At 38.8% G+C, this 13,725-nt stretch overlaps 1 protein-coding gene across 2 annotated transcripts in view; it reads right to left on the bottom strand.

Annotated features, from left to right (window-relative positions):
* FASN1 (Fatty acid synthase 1) overlaps positions 1–13,725 on the bottom strand; it is a 95,034-nt gene that overhangs the window by 13,410 nt on the left and 67,899 nt on the right. For both annotated transcript variants that reach the window (XM_089633222.1, XM_089633221.1), the window contains exons 10-22: positions 12,987–13,180; positions 12,133–12,361; positions 10,997–11,219; positions 10,049–10,194; positions 9,053–9,165; positions 8,658–8,968; positions 7,332–8,574; positions 6,764–6,967; positions 6,324–6,500; positions 3,951–4,130; positions 3,168–3,365; positions 1,649–1,976; positions 684–804 (exon numbers count right to left, since the gene is read on the bottom strand). In XM_089633222.1, the coding sequence (XP_089489348.1) occupies positions 684–804; positions 1,649–1,976; positions 3,168–3,365; positions 3,951–4,130; positions 6,324–6,500; positions 6,764–6,967; positions 7,332–8,574; positions 8,658–8,968; positions 9,053–9,165; positions 10,049–10,194; positions 10,997–11,219; positions 12,133–12,361; positions 12,987–13,180 (3,667 nt within the window). The remainder of the gene's footprint in view (positions 1–683; positions 805–1,648; positions 1,977–3,167; positions 3,366–3,950; positions 4,131–6,323; positions 6,501–6,763; positions 6,968–7,331; positions 8,575–8,657; positions 8,969–9,052; positions 9,166–10,048; positions 10,195–10,996; positions 11,220–12,132; positions 12,362–12,986; positions 13,181–13,725) is intronic.

Below are 13,725 nucleotides of genomic sequence, written 5' to 3'. Positions count from 1 at the left end.
AACGCCATCCGTTGACAAAAATGTAAACTAAAGGACTAAAAGGCGCGAAGAGGCGCACTTGATTATCGATCTTTTTTTATGAAATACAATTTTATTTTTGAGAAATTCTTGTAGATGTCAGCATCGTGATAGTTCTACGAATGTCCAAGTGAGCAAGAAATACATTTATGACAAAAGAGCGCTGGAATATCGGCCGTCAAAGTTTCCGTATCAACTGTTGATACAGCCGCGTGTGAGTATAGACTTTTTGCCGTAACAACAGTTGATACGGCCGCGTGCAAAGAGTTAAATAGGTTCATACTATAATCTCAAATATGAGTGGTGAATAATCACTATGTATTCAAAAATAAAATTTAATGGCTGTTCAAATCTAGTATGTACCTACTTAATATCATCATCACTGGAATTTGGTAACATTTCAAATGTGTTCATTGGAAATGGTCAGAGTTACTTTAGCCCTGGAGGGTAACATTAGCCCAAATTGGAAAAAAAACATTTGCATACAAATCTTCAGTTTTATCCTGAGACTGATGAAATTTTGCACACTTGACCTTGAAAACAAGAGGAATGTCACTGTCAACATTAGATTTTGAAAAAGTCAGTGTAAAGCCCGAGCAACCCTGGGAACTTCAGCTGGTCTCATATAAAAATGAGTGACCCATAAAATTCTCATAGTTTCTTACCTCCTAACGCAGAGAGATTGATATCCAGTTCTCAATCCGCTGCGGGAAGTCAGGACTATCTTTTCGGCACCACGAGTCACCAGCCAGTGGGTCAACTCCAGACCAAAACCTCCCAGACCACCTGAAAACACCGCATAAATGGGTCACTTCGACAAACCAAGGGGGCAAAAAAAACAAACTATCCTGAGATTCATTTTGACATGAAAGTAAAAATGATTTATTTATTATAGTGATTTGTTTTTGGGGTATTGTGCTGTGTTCCGTTACCTCCTTCTTAAGCCAACGTTTCGGACAGCATTGCAGTGTCCATCATCAGGGCAGATATGTAATCTAAAGTTGTGGTGAAGTGTGTGCTTATGTATGAAGATGCGATACTGTGTTGCCAGCTCCAATTCTCTAAGAGCTGACACTAACATATAATTTAAAGTGGTTTTTTGCGTTTAGTTTTGGTGAAGCCGTCAATTACCGGATACCAAGAACTACTGAGCTTAGCTCCATTATCTCTATTAATATTTACGGAATTTTTATGAATTTCAATTGCCTCCGTAATTAGTCGTGCTCTATATGTTTTGGGTCTTCCCAGGACTTCAGGAACAAATCCAAAGTAATCTCCGATTTCAATTAAATTCTCGGCAATTGCCGATTTGTCAGGAGTTTACATGCTCTGAAGTGTTTAGATATCCTTTTGGAGATCTTCCTTAAAAAAGGATAATTTTAAAATTTGTTCAATAATACCAGCAACTAATATTGTGAATACATGTCTCTTAGCTTTAATTTATCAATAGAACGATAATAGTAGACCCCTGTTTTTTCAATAGAGCGACATAAGTCGATTCCCCTATCACCATAGTAACCGTTATTCCTTTGTTTAAAAGAATATGTTATTTTAGGTTTAGCTTTTTATTTTGTCACTGTTCTTTTTTTTCATGGAACTCTAGAAGATATAATTACATTTAGTTTTTTACCTGCCAAGACATAGCTTTTATCTGCATTCATATAAGTCCTGGGAAGCGCTGCCACCAGATTGGTGGCAGGTTTGAACTTCTTGGCCGGTTCCTCGGGGCGGACCTTGAGTAGCACCTTGCCGATGTGTTTGCCCGTGGCCATGAACCTGAAGGCCTGCTCCACCTGTTGTTTGTCGAACACGGTTGCGGGCAGGGGCCTGACGGCTCCATTGGCGATACCCTCGTTCACTAGTTCTACGATGGATTTCTTAGTCGGGGAGTCAGAGTAGAAGAAGGCGTCCAGAAGGATACCGTGGAAGGTGGTGTTCTTCAAGAACATGCCCATACCCTGTGGGAGGTATACATTATTAGAAAAAAAAACTCTAAAACATTAATCACCGAGAAGCCGGTTACAAAGAAAATATATTTATTTTATTAGTAGTTTTTGTGTTTAATTTGTAGAACTCTATTTAATTTAATATAAATCAAATTTAATTATATTATTATTAAGTTCTAAGTATTTTGGTTTTTATTATTGTTACAGCTGTTTCGGCTTTAAAGACCATTTTAAAACTGTATTTTATATACATATAAACAATTTGTACCAGTGCTGACTTATTGCCTATTTCACTGGGTATGAAACGCCTTTGTTGTTGAGATGGCAATTTACAAGAGTAGTTTTGTTCAGCTAGGTTTATGGTATATAAAGAAGACAAGCAGATTACAAATAACAAATGTTTTAAAACTTAAACCAATTTAAAAGCGAAAGGTTCAAGCAACTTTTGATAGGAAGTAGTTTAATTGACTTTAAATTAGTCAACGATATGAAGAGATTTTTACTAGACCCCAGAATATCTAGCCCGGTCGATCAATAAAGGATTTAATGATAATGTCGATAACTTGTCATCGTTCCGGAGCATGATTGCAAATCGCTAACGCGTTCACGTCAATTAAATTAAGTACACTTAGTCGTTTTGAACAGGCGATCTGCCGTTATGCATGGGGACGATGACAAGTTGCCGAGATTATCAATAAAACCTTTAACGATCAACTGTGCTAGATACCCTTGTATTCTATGATAGTTTACAATTTAAAGATCTTTCAGAGAAAGAAAATGTTAAAATTAAAAAAAAAACTTTAATACTTAATTTAATTGAGTAACTAATTAAATTTAATAAAACTTTGCTTTTTTTTATTTACTGCTAATTTTAATCCATATCCTACCGATCCTGTCCCTCGTCAAGTTACATATTGTCTCAGTTATTTGAAAATAGACAAATTTATTACATTTCATTGTAAAATTATATATCTATTCATTGTTATGTAAAAGAGACACCCACAGACAGTTGCAAAAACGGTATGGCTGTAGGACTACATTGTGAAAGGCAAAGGGAAACCATAACATTAGACTCCTTATCATCATGACCGAACCTGTACATTTTGACCAAGTTGTACCGGGCTAGCCCGCTGGGTGAAGATTGCTAACTTTTGACAGGAGAGGGTACCAGAAGAAGAATTTGAAGGTAGGTATATATCTTACCAGTGGCGTGTTCTTAGACAAGTCAAATTTTCCAATCTCCAGGAATCGGCCGTGCACGGCAAGGCAGCGCAGGGAGGCAAGCATCTTGTCGTCAGCCAGCGAGTTGAGAACCAGGTCCACACCGCGCCCCTTTGTCTGCTCCAGGAAGAACTGCTCGAAGCTGCAGTCACGGGAATAGCCAATGTGGGCATCTGTTAACTGGAATTACAAACAAAAAACACATGTTTTAGCAGTTCATTACAATTTGTTTTTAGTGAAGACTAATTCTCTTCTTCTTGAGTTGTTCGTTTCCGATGATTATCAGGCTACTCCAATTGCCCTGATGAAGCAGGTTCCTTCCACTCGCAACGGTCTTACGTATGGCTAGCCGTGGTTCTCATCATGTGGTTAGCCTTTGTAGTCTATGGGAGCTACCAAATTTTAGGATGGTTTCATGTTCAATTAGATTTTAATATCATTGTTGTCGCATGATTGCATGCATTATCGTTTTCATGTTTATTTGTTTAATGTATAAAAACTAATTATTTATGCCAAGTGATTGGTGTTTTTTAAAGGAAATTAAAACAAGAGTGACTCGCGGAATGTAAATGTAGCTTTGCAAAAATAATTGCTAATGAAACATAATATGGCATCTAGTGGCGTCCCTACTACTAACGTCGCCTGACGGACTTATTTGGAAGTGCCAGGTGACATTGGCGGAAGATTTAAACTGAGAATTACACAAGAAGATTGGTAAGAAATGTCGATTTGGCTGCAAAATGGTAATGTTTGCTTATTGTGTACCTGAGGGAAGGTCTTCTTGAGATATTCTCTCTTCTCCTGGCTGCCCACGGTGGTGTAGACCGTGCAGCCCATGTGTAGGGCAATGGAGATAGCGGCGAGCCCCACGCCCCCGGCGCCCGCGTGCACCAGCAGCGACTCTCCCTTCGTCATGCCTCCGCGGGTTATTAAAGCGTAGTAGGCCTGAAACAGATCGCAAAATGGTTAAGTTGCTATAGTATAATCATTGAGAGGTTAACCATAGAAAAGACACATCAGAAACTTAATATCTAAAATACGAAAGAAGAAGAATACGAGGTTCAAGAATACACGTTGATTTAACACTCATTCCAGTTATACGTATGTAGGATAACGGACATAAAGGTTGTCGCACACATATCATCCCTGCACCAGATTAGTATCGCCTCAACTCGAGCCGTTCAGAATTCTGAAACTCCATACTGCATCGCACACTAATCAGTATCATAACCATAACGACACCTCGACCATTCCAGATTCCCAGTTACCTATGTTTGCGTAGTTATATTACCCCGCTTTCTATCTACCCTTCCAGCAGTCACCCGGGAGCGTTCATAGAGAGTGGTAGTATTGGCGCGTGCATTATTGGTAAGATATGGTTTTTATAAGATCGCGAGTGGACTGCCAGACCATATTTTCATATAAATTTTTTTTTCCTAGGGTCTTCAGGCACGAAACGGACAAGGCCAAATGATAATGATAGTGGGCCTGTCACTCAATCTCTGGTCGTTCCACATATGCAGCACCACTCACTGCATGTACGTCTGCCACAAGAATTGCGCTCGTCGATAAAAAAACTTATTGGATCAAATGCAACGGAAAATCTAAGGGAAGTTATTGTAGTGGAGGGTAATCTACGGAGAAAGCTATGTCATATCTGTCTCTCAATTTTTGTACACATGTGACATTTGTATAAAACATGTGTGCCTTCAATGCAGAAAGCCTGTTTGCAGAGACTGTGAAATGCCTGAAAGTACCTATTTACATACATGGCTTGTGATTTTTTTAGAAAACGGCTGTTTATTCCTGTTTATTTATTTTTTCTATGATAGTTTAAAATGTTATTCAGCTATAAGAAAAAAAAAACAGTTTTGTAGGAGTTTTCCAGAGTTTAATTAGAATTTACGCAGTCTAAGTGAACACTATTTTTTTTAATAAAAAACTTTCAATGTTCATATTTAATAGTAAATGGGTGGACGACTGTCATATCTATCGTCGGTACTTAAAGATTAACTGAGCGTCCACTGAGCAACAACTGAGCAACAATTGGGATAGGCGATGATTTTACCAAAACGGAAGGCAATTGAGATAAGCGGTATACACATATACCGGTACAGATAGGCATTGTAGGACTATTCCCTTACATCGTATATAATTCTAACCGATGTAGGTTTATTACCGCCGGCGAATGGCATTGTAGGATGACTTACGCGATGATGGATTGCCGTCGAAGACATAACAAAAAAAAGTAAGTAAACCTAAGAATCCCACAAAGGTAAAGCCTGTATGAGGGTATTGAAATAATTGTGTAACGACACATAGTTTTTGTGCAGGCGAAGCTTTTGATTTTATAATATTGGTACCACTTCATAAAGCTCAAAAAATAATAATTATTATACAATAATATTTCCATATTAAAGGCACCCGGCATATCTGTTCGCTGGTTCGTGCGAGTTGAGCCAACTCCTTTGATTTGGGTATGGTTTACCTCCAACTCCAACTCACGAACTACCCCTCTATACAATCGTCCGAACATTCGGAGTCGGAAGTTGACATATACACGGTGTCCGGAAACTCGTAGTACAAGCGGGAAACTGGAGAATCTACACCACATGGGGAACCCAAAAAAACATAAAGTTTTTTGATTTGAGCATTTTCAAAAAAAAAAAAAAAAAAACCAAAAAAAAATATTTTTCGGCTATTTTAGGGTTAAAGTTTTTTCTGGTGTTTAGGGTTGAATAACAGATGTTTTAACCCTGCAGAGCAGAAATATTTTATGATTACACCGGGTTAAATGAAGGGTGATTTCAAAATAATGCTTCAAATCCGAGTTTCTTCATTTGTTTTACTTTCAAATAGTTTTAATTAGTTGGGTACTTTGATCTTCAGTATTAATTTATAAGAATTTGATTAAAAAAAAAAAAAAAAAATCAACTTCAAACTCGATTTACTCGATAACGAAAGTTCAAATAAAAAAAAAAATATACTACAAAATCGACCCCAAATGTGATGTAGATTCACCAGTTTCCCGCTTGTACTACGAGTTTCCGGACACCCTGTATATCCTGTAGTACCAATATATATATATATATCCTGTCGATCTTCAAGGCTCTTTATAAAAATGATAGAAGTAAATACCGTTGCATAAACAATGGGTATAGTAGCCGCCTCTTCCAGGGTCCACTTGTCGGGAACGTTCCACATGAAGGACTTGTCGGCGATGAGGGTGGTGGCGAGGGCACGTGCGTCAATCATACCCATCACGCGCTGGCCCGTGGAGTCACGCCCAGCATACTCCATACCTAGGAGACAATCCTGTGGAATGAAAAAAGAGTTTATAATTAAATAAATTGTATGAATTGGCTGTACTTGAATATCATTAGTGTATCACATGGTACAAAAGGACTGGCATTAAGTTCTTGTCAGTGGTGAAATATGAAATAAATAAAGTACAAATTCACATAGTGAACAAAATAAATTGTATAAAATAATGCATTGATAAATAAAATACAAATTTTGCAATGATGACTTGTAGTCTTTGGAAAAAATGATTGGAGACGAACAAAAGGATTACTGACCTGTCCAGCTTGTTCTACGGGCAGCGCGTCCGGGGGCAGTTTGCCGGCGGCCAGCATGATGTCCTTAAAGTTAAGCGACACGTAGTACGCCTGCACAAGCGGCTGCTTCAGGGTCTCCTCTCGTACAAAGGTCAGAGGACCCTGAATCCAGCGCAGGCTGGCCAGGTCACCACGGTTCAGCGTGTTGATGTATGCATGCTCCACCTGGAATGAACGACACCATTAAGTAATCAGGAATTGGCAAATTCATTGCTGTATTCCAAAAAAACGGTTTAGGACGGGTTGTTTCGGAGAATTTGAACAATTCATCAAATTTCAACGTTCATTGACGTGTTCTGTGAATGTCCTATTCAAGTTCTGTTATTATATCATTATAGGCTAGTTGCTTGAGAGAACTGAAATAAAAACAGAACTTGAAAAAATCTTTCACAGATCTTGAAAATTAACTTTGAAATTTGAAGAATTGTTCAAATTCTCGAAACAACCTGTCCTTAGTATTCCACAAATTTGGTGAAGTCATTTGCATATTCGGTGTAGTGTTTACTAAAATAAAGTACACTTTATTCACCTGTAGTGTGGCAACATCAGCTGCATGATCCAGTTTCAAATGCTTGTAAGATCCCCAAACTCCATCCTTGAAGACATTCATGATCAGATCTCTCTTGAGTTGAGCCTTGTAGAAGTTGGAAGTCAGGCTGAACTTCTCGGCCTTGTCCTGCATGAAGTAAAGGCGAACATTGTTCCCACCGGACTCCTGCTTCAGGCAGTTGACCATGCCCACAACACCGACGGTGGGCTCTTCCTCGGATGTCAGGTAGATCTTTGTGCCGTTGGTTTCACTGGCCTTTAATGCCTCTTTCACTTCCTCCACCCAGGTGAAGTTTTTCTCTGTTATCTTGATGATTATTGTGTTGGTGGTTGGCACTTCCACATTCTTGCGCAGTACGAGATAGGTATTATTTTGCGATAGTTGGAAAGAGACTATGTCCAAGTCGAGATCTTGGAGAGGTTTTAGATTGGGGTTGCTATTCAAGAATCCGTGAATCTCTTCCAGCAAGATCATCCCTCCGGGTAGGAGAGAGTCATTCATGTTCTTCAGAACAGCAGCACCGTGACGAGATAGAACATCGACTCCGATAGCCAAGTGGCAATTCTGATCTGGCACTACAGTCCTGACGTCTTTGTTGGCAGTCTTGATTGAGAGAGGTTCCAGAGTGCTTGTGAAGAGTGCTGGTGGTTGCGACGTGGCAACGGTGATGTCAGTTCGAAGCATAGGCTCAGATTCTAAGATTTCTGCAGTGACGGGACTCAGAAGTGCTTCTACCGGTCTATCGATCACTACCTCAACTATCTTCATCTTGAACATGCTCGCATTCTCAATGATTATCGCCAAACTAGCTGTTAGAGCGTCGAACTTGGATGTCTCCTTAAGATTTTTGTATGGTGTGAAGACATATTTCTCCAGTTTGGGAGCATCTTGCAAGTTCTGTCTGCGAGGAGCCAGACTGGTTTTGATGCCCCTGAGTTCGACACCGCCAGCTTTGACTACTTTAATGTTCCGATAGTTTTGGACTGGTAAGGCGTCCACACCACTCTGCAACATCTGGAGATGCTTGATCGGATCAATGACAATCTTCTGGAGTCTAGTGGGAAGGTAGAGCTCGCGGATGGGTCTTTCTAGGATGGTGAATTGAAGCATTGTGTCAATGAAAGACACCCAGTTATTCTCCCACTTCAGTGTTCCAGTTGAGCCGTAATTGTCTGCAGATTTAATTCCGCAGAATATGCCAGAGTAGTCGTATCCTCTCAACCTAAAAGAGATATTAAAAAGTTAGCAAATGATCAGTACAAAAGATATTAAGGTATTTCACTTAATTTTTAAAGAATGTTTTACCTCAAATCTTTGTAGATATCTCCCGCTTGCAGTGGCAGAATATCTCCAGTGGTGGCCTTGCTGACAGTAGGAACAAGATTCAGTTGTTCCTTGCTTGCATCTTCCGGGATGTAGATCTTTCCGGACACGGCCAAGCTGCCTCCCTCACAGATCTCGAAATCCCCTGTGCCGTCCATGATGTTCACCAAGAACTTCACGGTGCCCTCCTGTGGGATGATGGTGGCCCGATGGAAGTCGATGTTTTCCATAACAACCGGCATTTCATCAAAGTTCTTGTTGCGGAGTGTGGCCAGAGTTCTCCATGCGAGGGTCTGCAAGTAAACAATGAAGATTAAGATGTTAATAAACAAAGAAATTTCGTCAAAATTACAGGAAAAATAGAAGAATCTTCTTACCAAATATCCAGTGGCTGGGAACAAGACACGTCCGTCAATGTTATGTCCCGCAATGTAACTATCTTCCAATTTACTAAGGTCCACTTCAATGATAGTTTCTCCTGATCGGGAACCTTTAATAAAATAATAAAAATTATGAGGCGAGATATAATCAATATTCAAATGACTCAACACTGCGTTAGAGCAAAAAAACCATTTAAGTGGGAAACATTCACCCACTACAGGCATACATTTTCTTAACCTTTTCATTGCAATCTAACCCACTACATGGCACATTTTGACAGAATTTATGGATTTTATTGAAACTTCATGGATAACATGTGGCATCCGCACCTAGGAATATGCGACAAGCACGTAATTCAGGATTGATGTCATATGAATAAGTTTGAAGTTATTTTTGAGACAAATATATAAGATTTTTGTGATTGAGTAAACTAAAATGTGATTTTTGCAAGGCTCGATCTGTTGTAAATTTAAAGTTTATGTGAGTAAGTGAATATTTTTCACTTGCTGTATGTCAAAAGTATAGATGAGTAAGTGACTAATTACCACATGCTGTAAGTTTAAAATATAGGTGAGTAAGTGACTATTTACCACTTGCTGTATGTTTAAAGTATAGGTGAGTAAGTGACTAATTACCACTTGCTGTAAGTTTAAAGTATAGGTGAGTAAGTGACTATTTACCACTTGCTGTATGTTTAAAGTATAGGTGAGTAAGTGACTATTTACCACTTGCTGTATGTTTTAAGTATAGGTGAGTAAGTGACTGATTACCACATGCTGTATGTTTAAAGTATAGGTGAGTAAGTGACTAATTACCACTTGCTGTAAGTTTAAAGTATAGGTGAGTAAGTGACTATTTACCACTTGCTGTAAGTTAAAATAGGTGAGTAAGTGACTATTTACCACTTGCTGTAAGTTAATATAGGTGAGTGAGTGACTATTTACCACCTGCTGTAAGTTTAAAGTATAGGTGAGTGAGTGACTAATTATTACCGGTAGGAGTGAAGTTAGCGACATCCCACTCCTGGCTGTGGTCCCACTCGATGAGCGACGCAATCATGGGCGTGCTGCGGCTCACCGGATAAGAGATTGGGCTGTACAGCTTCGAAATGTAAGGCTGAGTACCGGCAGCGTATAATCTAAACAAAAATACATTCAAAATTAGATTTTAAAAACAAGTTAGAATAAAAAAAAACAAAAACATTTTATTTTTTGCGCTAAATCCCAATGAGCCTCATGACAATAATTTTTTTTTAGTTTACAAAAGATACCTAAGGCATATATTGAAATTGAATAAATTTATAACATTTTTTCTACCTTTGAAATTGACGCATTTTTTTATAAACTATTAAAAGTAATTTGAAAACCAAAACATCTTTGAAACAGAGTGAGTTGTTAGTTAACTTTAAACTTGAGAAAAAACTTTAAAATATGAATTTAACAAAATATGACGATTCATGATTTAATAAATTAATCAAATAAAACAAAGATTAGTTTAAAATTTGGATTTATGAATGTGTACTACCTAAAATCCTCAAAAAGATTGTCAGTTTTAAAATGTTAAAAGTATACTTTTTGTTATAAAAAGTATGTTTTTTTACAATCTTCATATTGCAATGTCGTTTAATGACGTATTTATTTAATTTAATTTAAGAATATATATATAAATATTATACTCTACCATTCCCGTAATCTCGCTAGAATAACCCATTCAAATGAATTTTCATAAGCCAATTAAATGCATGCAGGGCTTTTTAACTATAAAAATACATGATTATCATACTATCCATTATAGTTGTAGCGTCGTCCGGAATGAAATGCGGCGCAGGAGGCAAGTATGGCATTGCAAGCCACCAACCAACGCTAGCAAAATACTAATAAATAACACTCTTTGTGACATGGCAAGAGATGTGCTTCTGCTACATTTTGTCATGAACTCACTTTCCAATGCTGGAGAGCCAGAAGGAGAGGTTATCCTCGTGGTCCCTCTTCATGAGGCTAATGTTGGTGCAACCAGGCATGGACTTCTTGAGGATGGCCTGAAGAAGGCCGTGGGGCGCAATTTCGATGAGGATGGCGTTTTCGGGGATGTGCTGTAGTGCCTCGTTAAAGAGGACAGGAGACAGCAGATTGTTCACGTGGTAGGCGGCCGAACTCATTTGGGCTGAAATTAAACAAACAAATACGTAAATAAATTATATATTATTACACTCCACAATTAAAATTCTATGTAAATAATATTATTAAATTGTATTATCCTTGCCTAATTTAACTGTAAACTGAATAGAAAAAAAAAATCTAATTAAATAACCAAGACTCTATTCCCCCGCATTTGGGGTAGGCAGAGATAATTAAATGCCACACTACTTGCTTTATAACATTCATGCATAATCTCGCACATACATGTTCTTCTGTTATTCTGACTCTTGACATTTGATTCACTTGATCGTGCCATGTCTTCCTCAGGTGTTGTCGACATTTGCAACTCACCTCTGCATCATATAATCTCCTTTCTTCGTTATCTGTTCTACATGCCGAAACTTTGTCTTAAAACAGCTAAGCACCCTTTTCTTGAATTTATTTAATATGCATCTGCTCTACATGCCCAAACCATCTAACCATCTGTTCCTTAATCTTACTTATTACGCTTACATAAGTTTTGCATTCTTTGCGAATCTCCACATTTTTCAAACAGTCATACATTATTTTACCTTTTACCACACATACGCCTCAGGGATCTCATTTCTATAGCATTCAGTCTACTTTCATCCTTCCTCTGCCAGTTCCATGCCATACATTAGTGTAGGTACCAGCACTCCATGGTGTAGTACTAGCTTCGGTTATTTGGACAATTTTTCATTAGCGCCAACTGCGTTCAATCCTCCATTAATGGATTTTCCTTTATCAGCCTTTCCATCTCATAATAACAAGATACATAATTCTATAATAAATACCGCATTGTCTTGTACTACAAAGCAGGCACATTAATTTAATTATCCAATATACAAAGTTCCAGAAGCCAATGAAATTTGACCACTCCAACGAATTGGCGATCGCAATGTCATAAATAAAGTTACCGAGGGGGGTATCCCACTTGCTCTCGGGAATGGAGGAGCTGATCCACTTAGAACTCCTGGGCTTGGGGTCTGTGATGACCTTATCAAGGCTCTTCTTCAGCTTGGGGGCGGCCTCAGCGATGTACTTGGAGTGGAAGGCCACTCCCGAACTCTTCACACCCTTGGCGAAGATCTCCTCACTCTGCAGCTGCTTGATGAATTTTTCCATTTCGTCCACTGGGCCGGAAATCTAGAATATTAAAAGAATCGTTTAATGTCATAAATAGCCGAAAATGATGACTAATATGTGCCCCTGAAGAAGCAACTCAGAGGCAGGCCGAGGAAAACGTGGAAAGTCTGTGTGGAGCAGGACGTGAAGGACGGAAGACTGGAGGTGGAGGGCCAGGAGGAACATTTAAGGAGGAGGCCAAATCCCACCCCAGGAACTAGCACCCTAATGATACTGAATATCATCATTGTAATTATTATTTCTTCCTCTCGGTTGTCAATATTTATAAGTTTTCTGTCGATAAGATAGAATAAAAAAGAAAACTGAATAGATAACACACACTAGAAGTGTTGCCGCTGTCATAGTACCTTTTGGTTTAGCCCATTTAGCGTGCACTCTGTCGCTCTTCCACTTGCCTGACATTGTATATCGCAATCCCATCTGAATTTAAAAATAATGGGTTCAGTTTTAGTTAAATTGAGTTTAAGTTAGGGAAGGGAAGGTTAGGTTGGGATAGGTTGGGATATTGAGTTGAGTTTTAGTTAGGTAGGATTGGGTTAGATTAGGTTAGGATTGTTGTTTGTCATTTTTCTTCACTTTCTTAATTGTTTTGTTTGTCATGTTTCATCAATAAACATATACTCACGGTGACACTGTTGTTGCTGTTGTGGCAGGCGGGGAAGATGTTGGGGGGGCAGCGTCTGTGGCACTCCTCCCACGAGAGGCCCACGGCAGCCATGGCTCCTGGCGCAATGTCGCTCTCCAGAATGCTGCAGCCGCGCCAGTATGCCGCCAGCACTGCCTGCTCCGCTGTAAAGGTGTGATCAGCGTACGCGCAGCCTGGAATCAAACCAAACAAGTTTGCATGAGGAATATGCCTTAACACATTGATGGACACTTGCGAACAAACAGAGGTTCGTGATACGATACGCGCTGCATTTCACGAAAATCAGCAATAATTTTTTTTAATCTTCTTTGGGTGTGATACTATTAAGTATAGAAGTGTTTGCGTGGTGACACAAATAGACAGGCTACATACTACTCCACTGTGTGGTATCGCGTTCTTGACTAAAAGAGGTATATTTATTTATTTGTACTTAACATGATATACTGCATAATACAGAGACACAGAAGTTTTTTAAAGTTTAGATAACTAAATTTAAATACAAATCTTTAACAAATTAACACATCACATGGCTATGACATTGTAACTAACAAAGAACTTAACCCCTCGGGCGTTTCCATAGTTTGTGTCCCTTGAGAATTTGTCACTGCTTTGCAATGAAATGCGCATGTATTATCTGTACATTGTGTCATATCACATAACCTAAAAAGCAACATTAACTCTTTGCACGCGGCCGTATCAACTATTGTTACGGCGAAAA

Source organism: Hesperophylax consimilis, chromosome 7 (genome assembly GCF_061612785.1).
Source record: "Hesperophylax consimilis isolate HC1 chromosome 7, BYU_Hcon_1.0, whole genome shotgun sequence".
In the NCBI taxonomy this organism is placed as follows: domain Eukaryota; kingdom Metazoa; phylum Arthropoda; class Insecta; order Trichoptera; family Limnephilidae; genus Hesperophylax; species Hesperophylax consimilis.
This window is presented reverse-complemented; position numbering and strand designations above follow the sequence as displayed.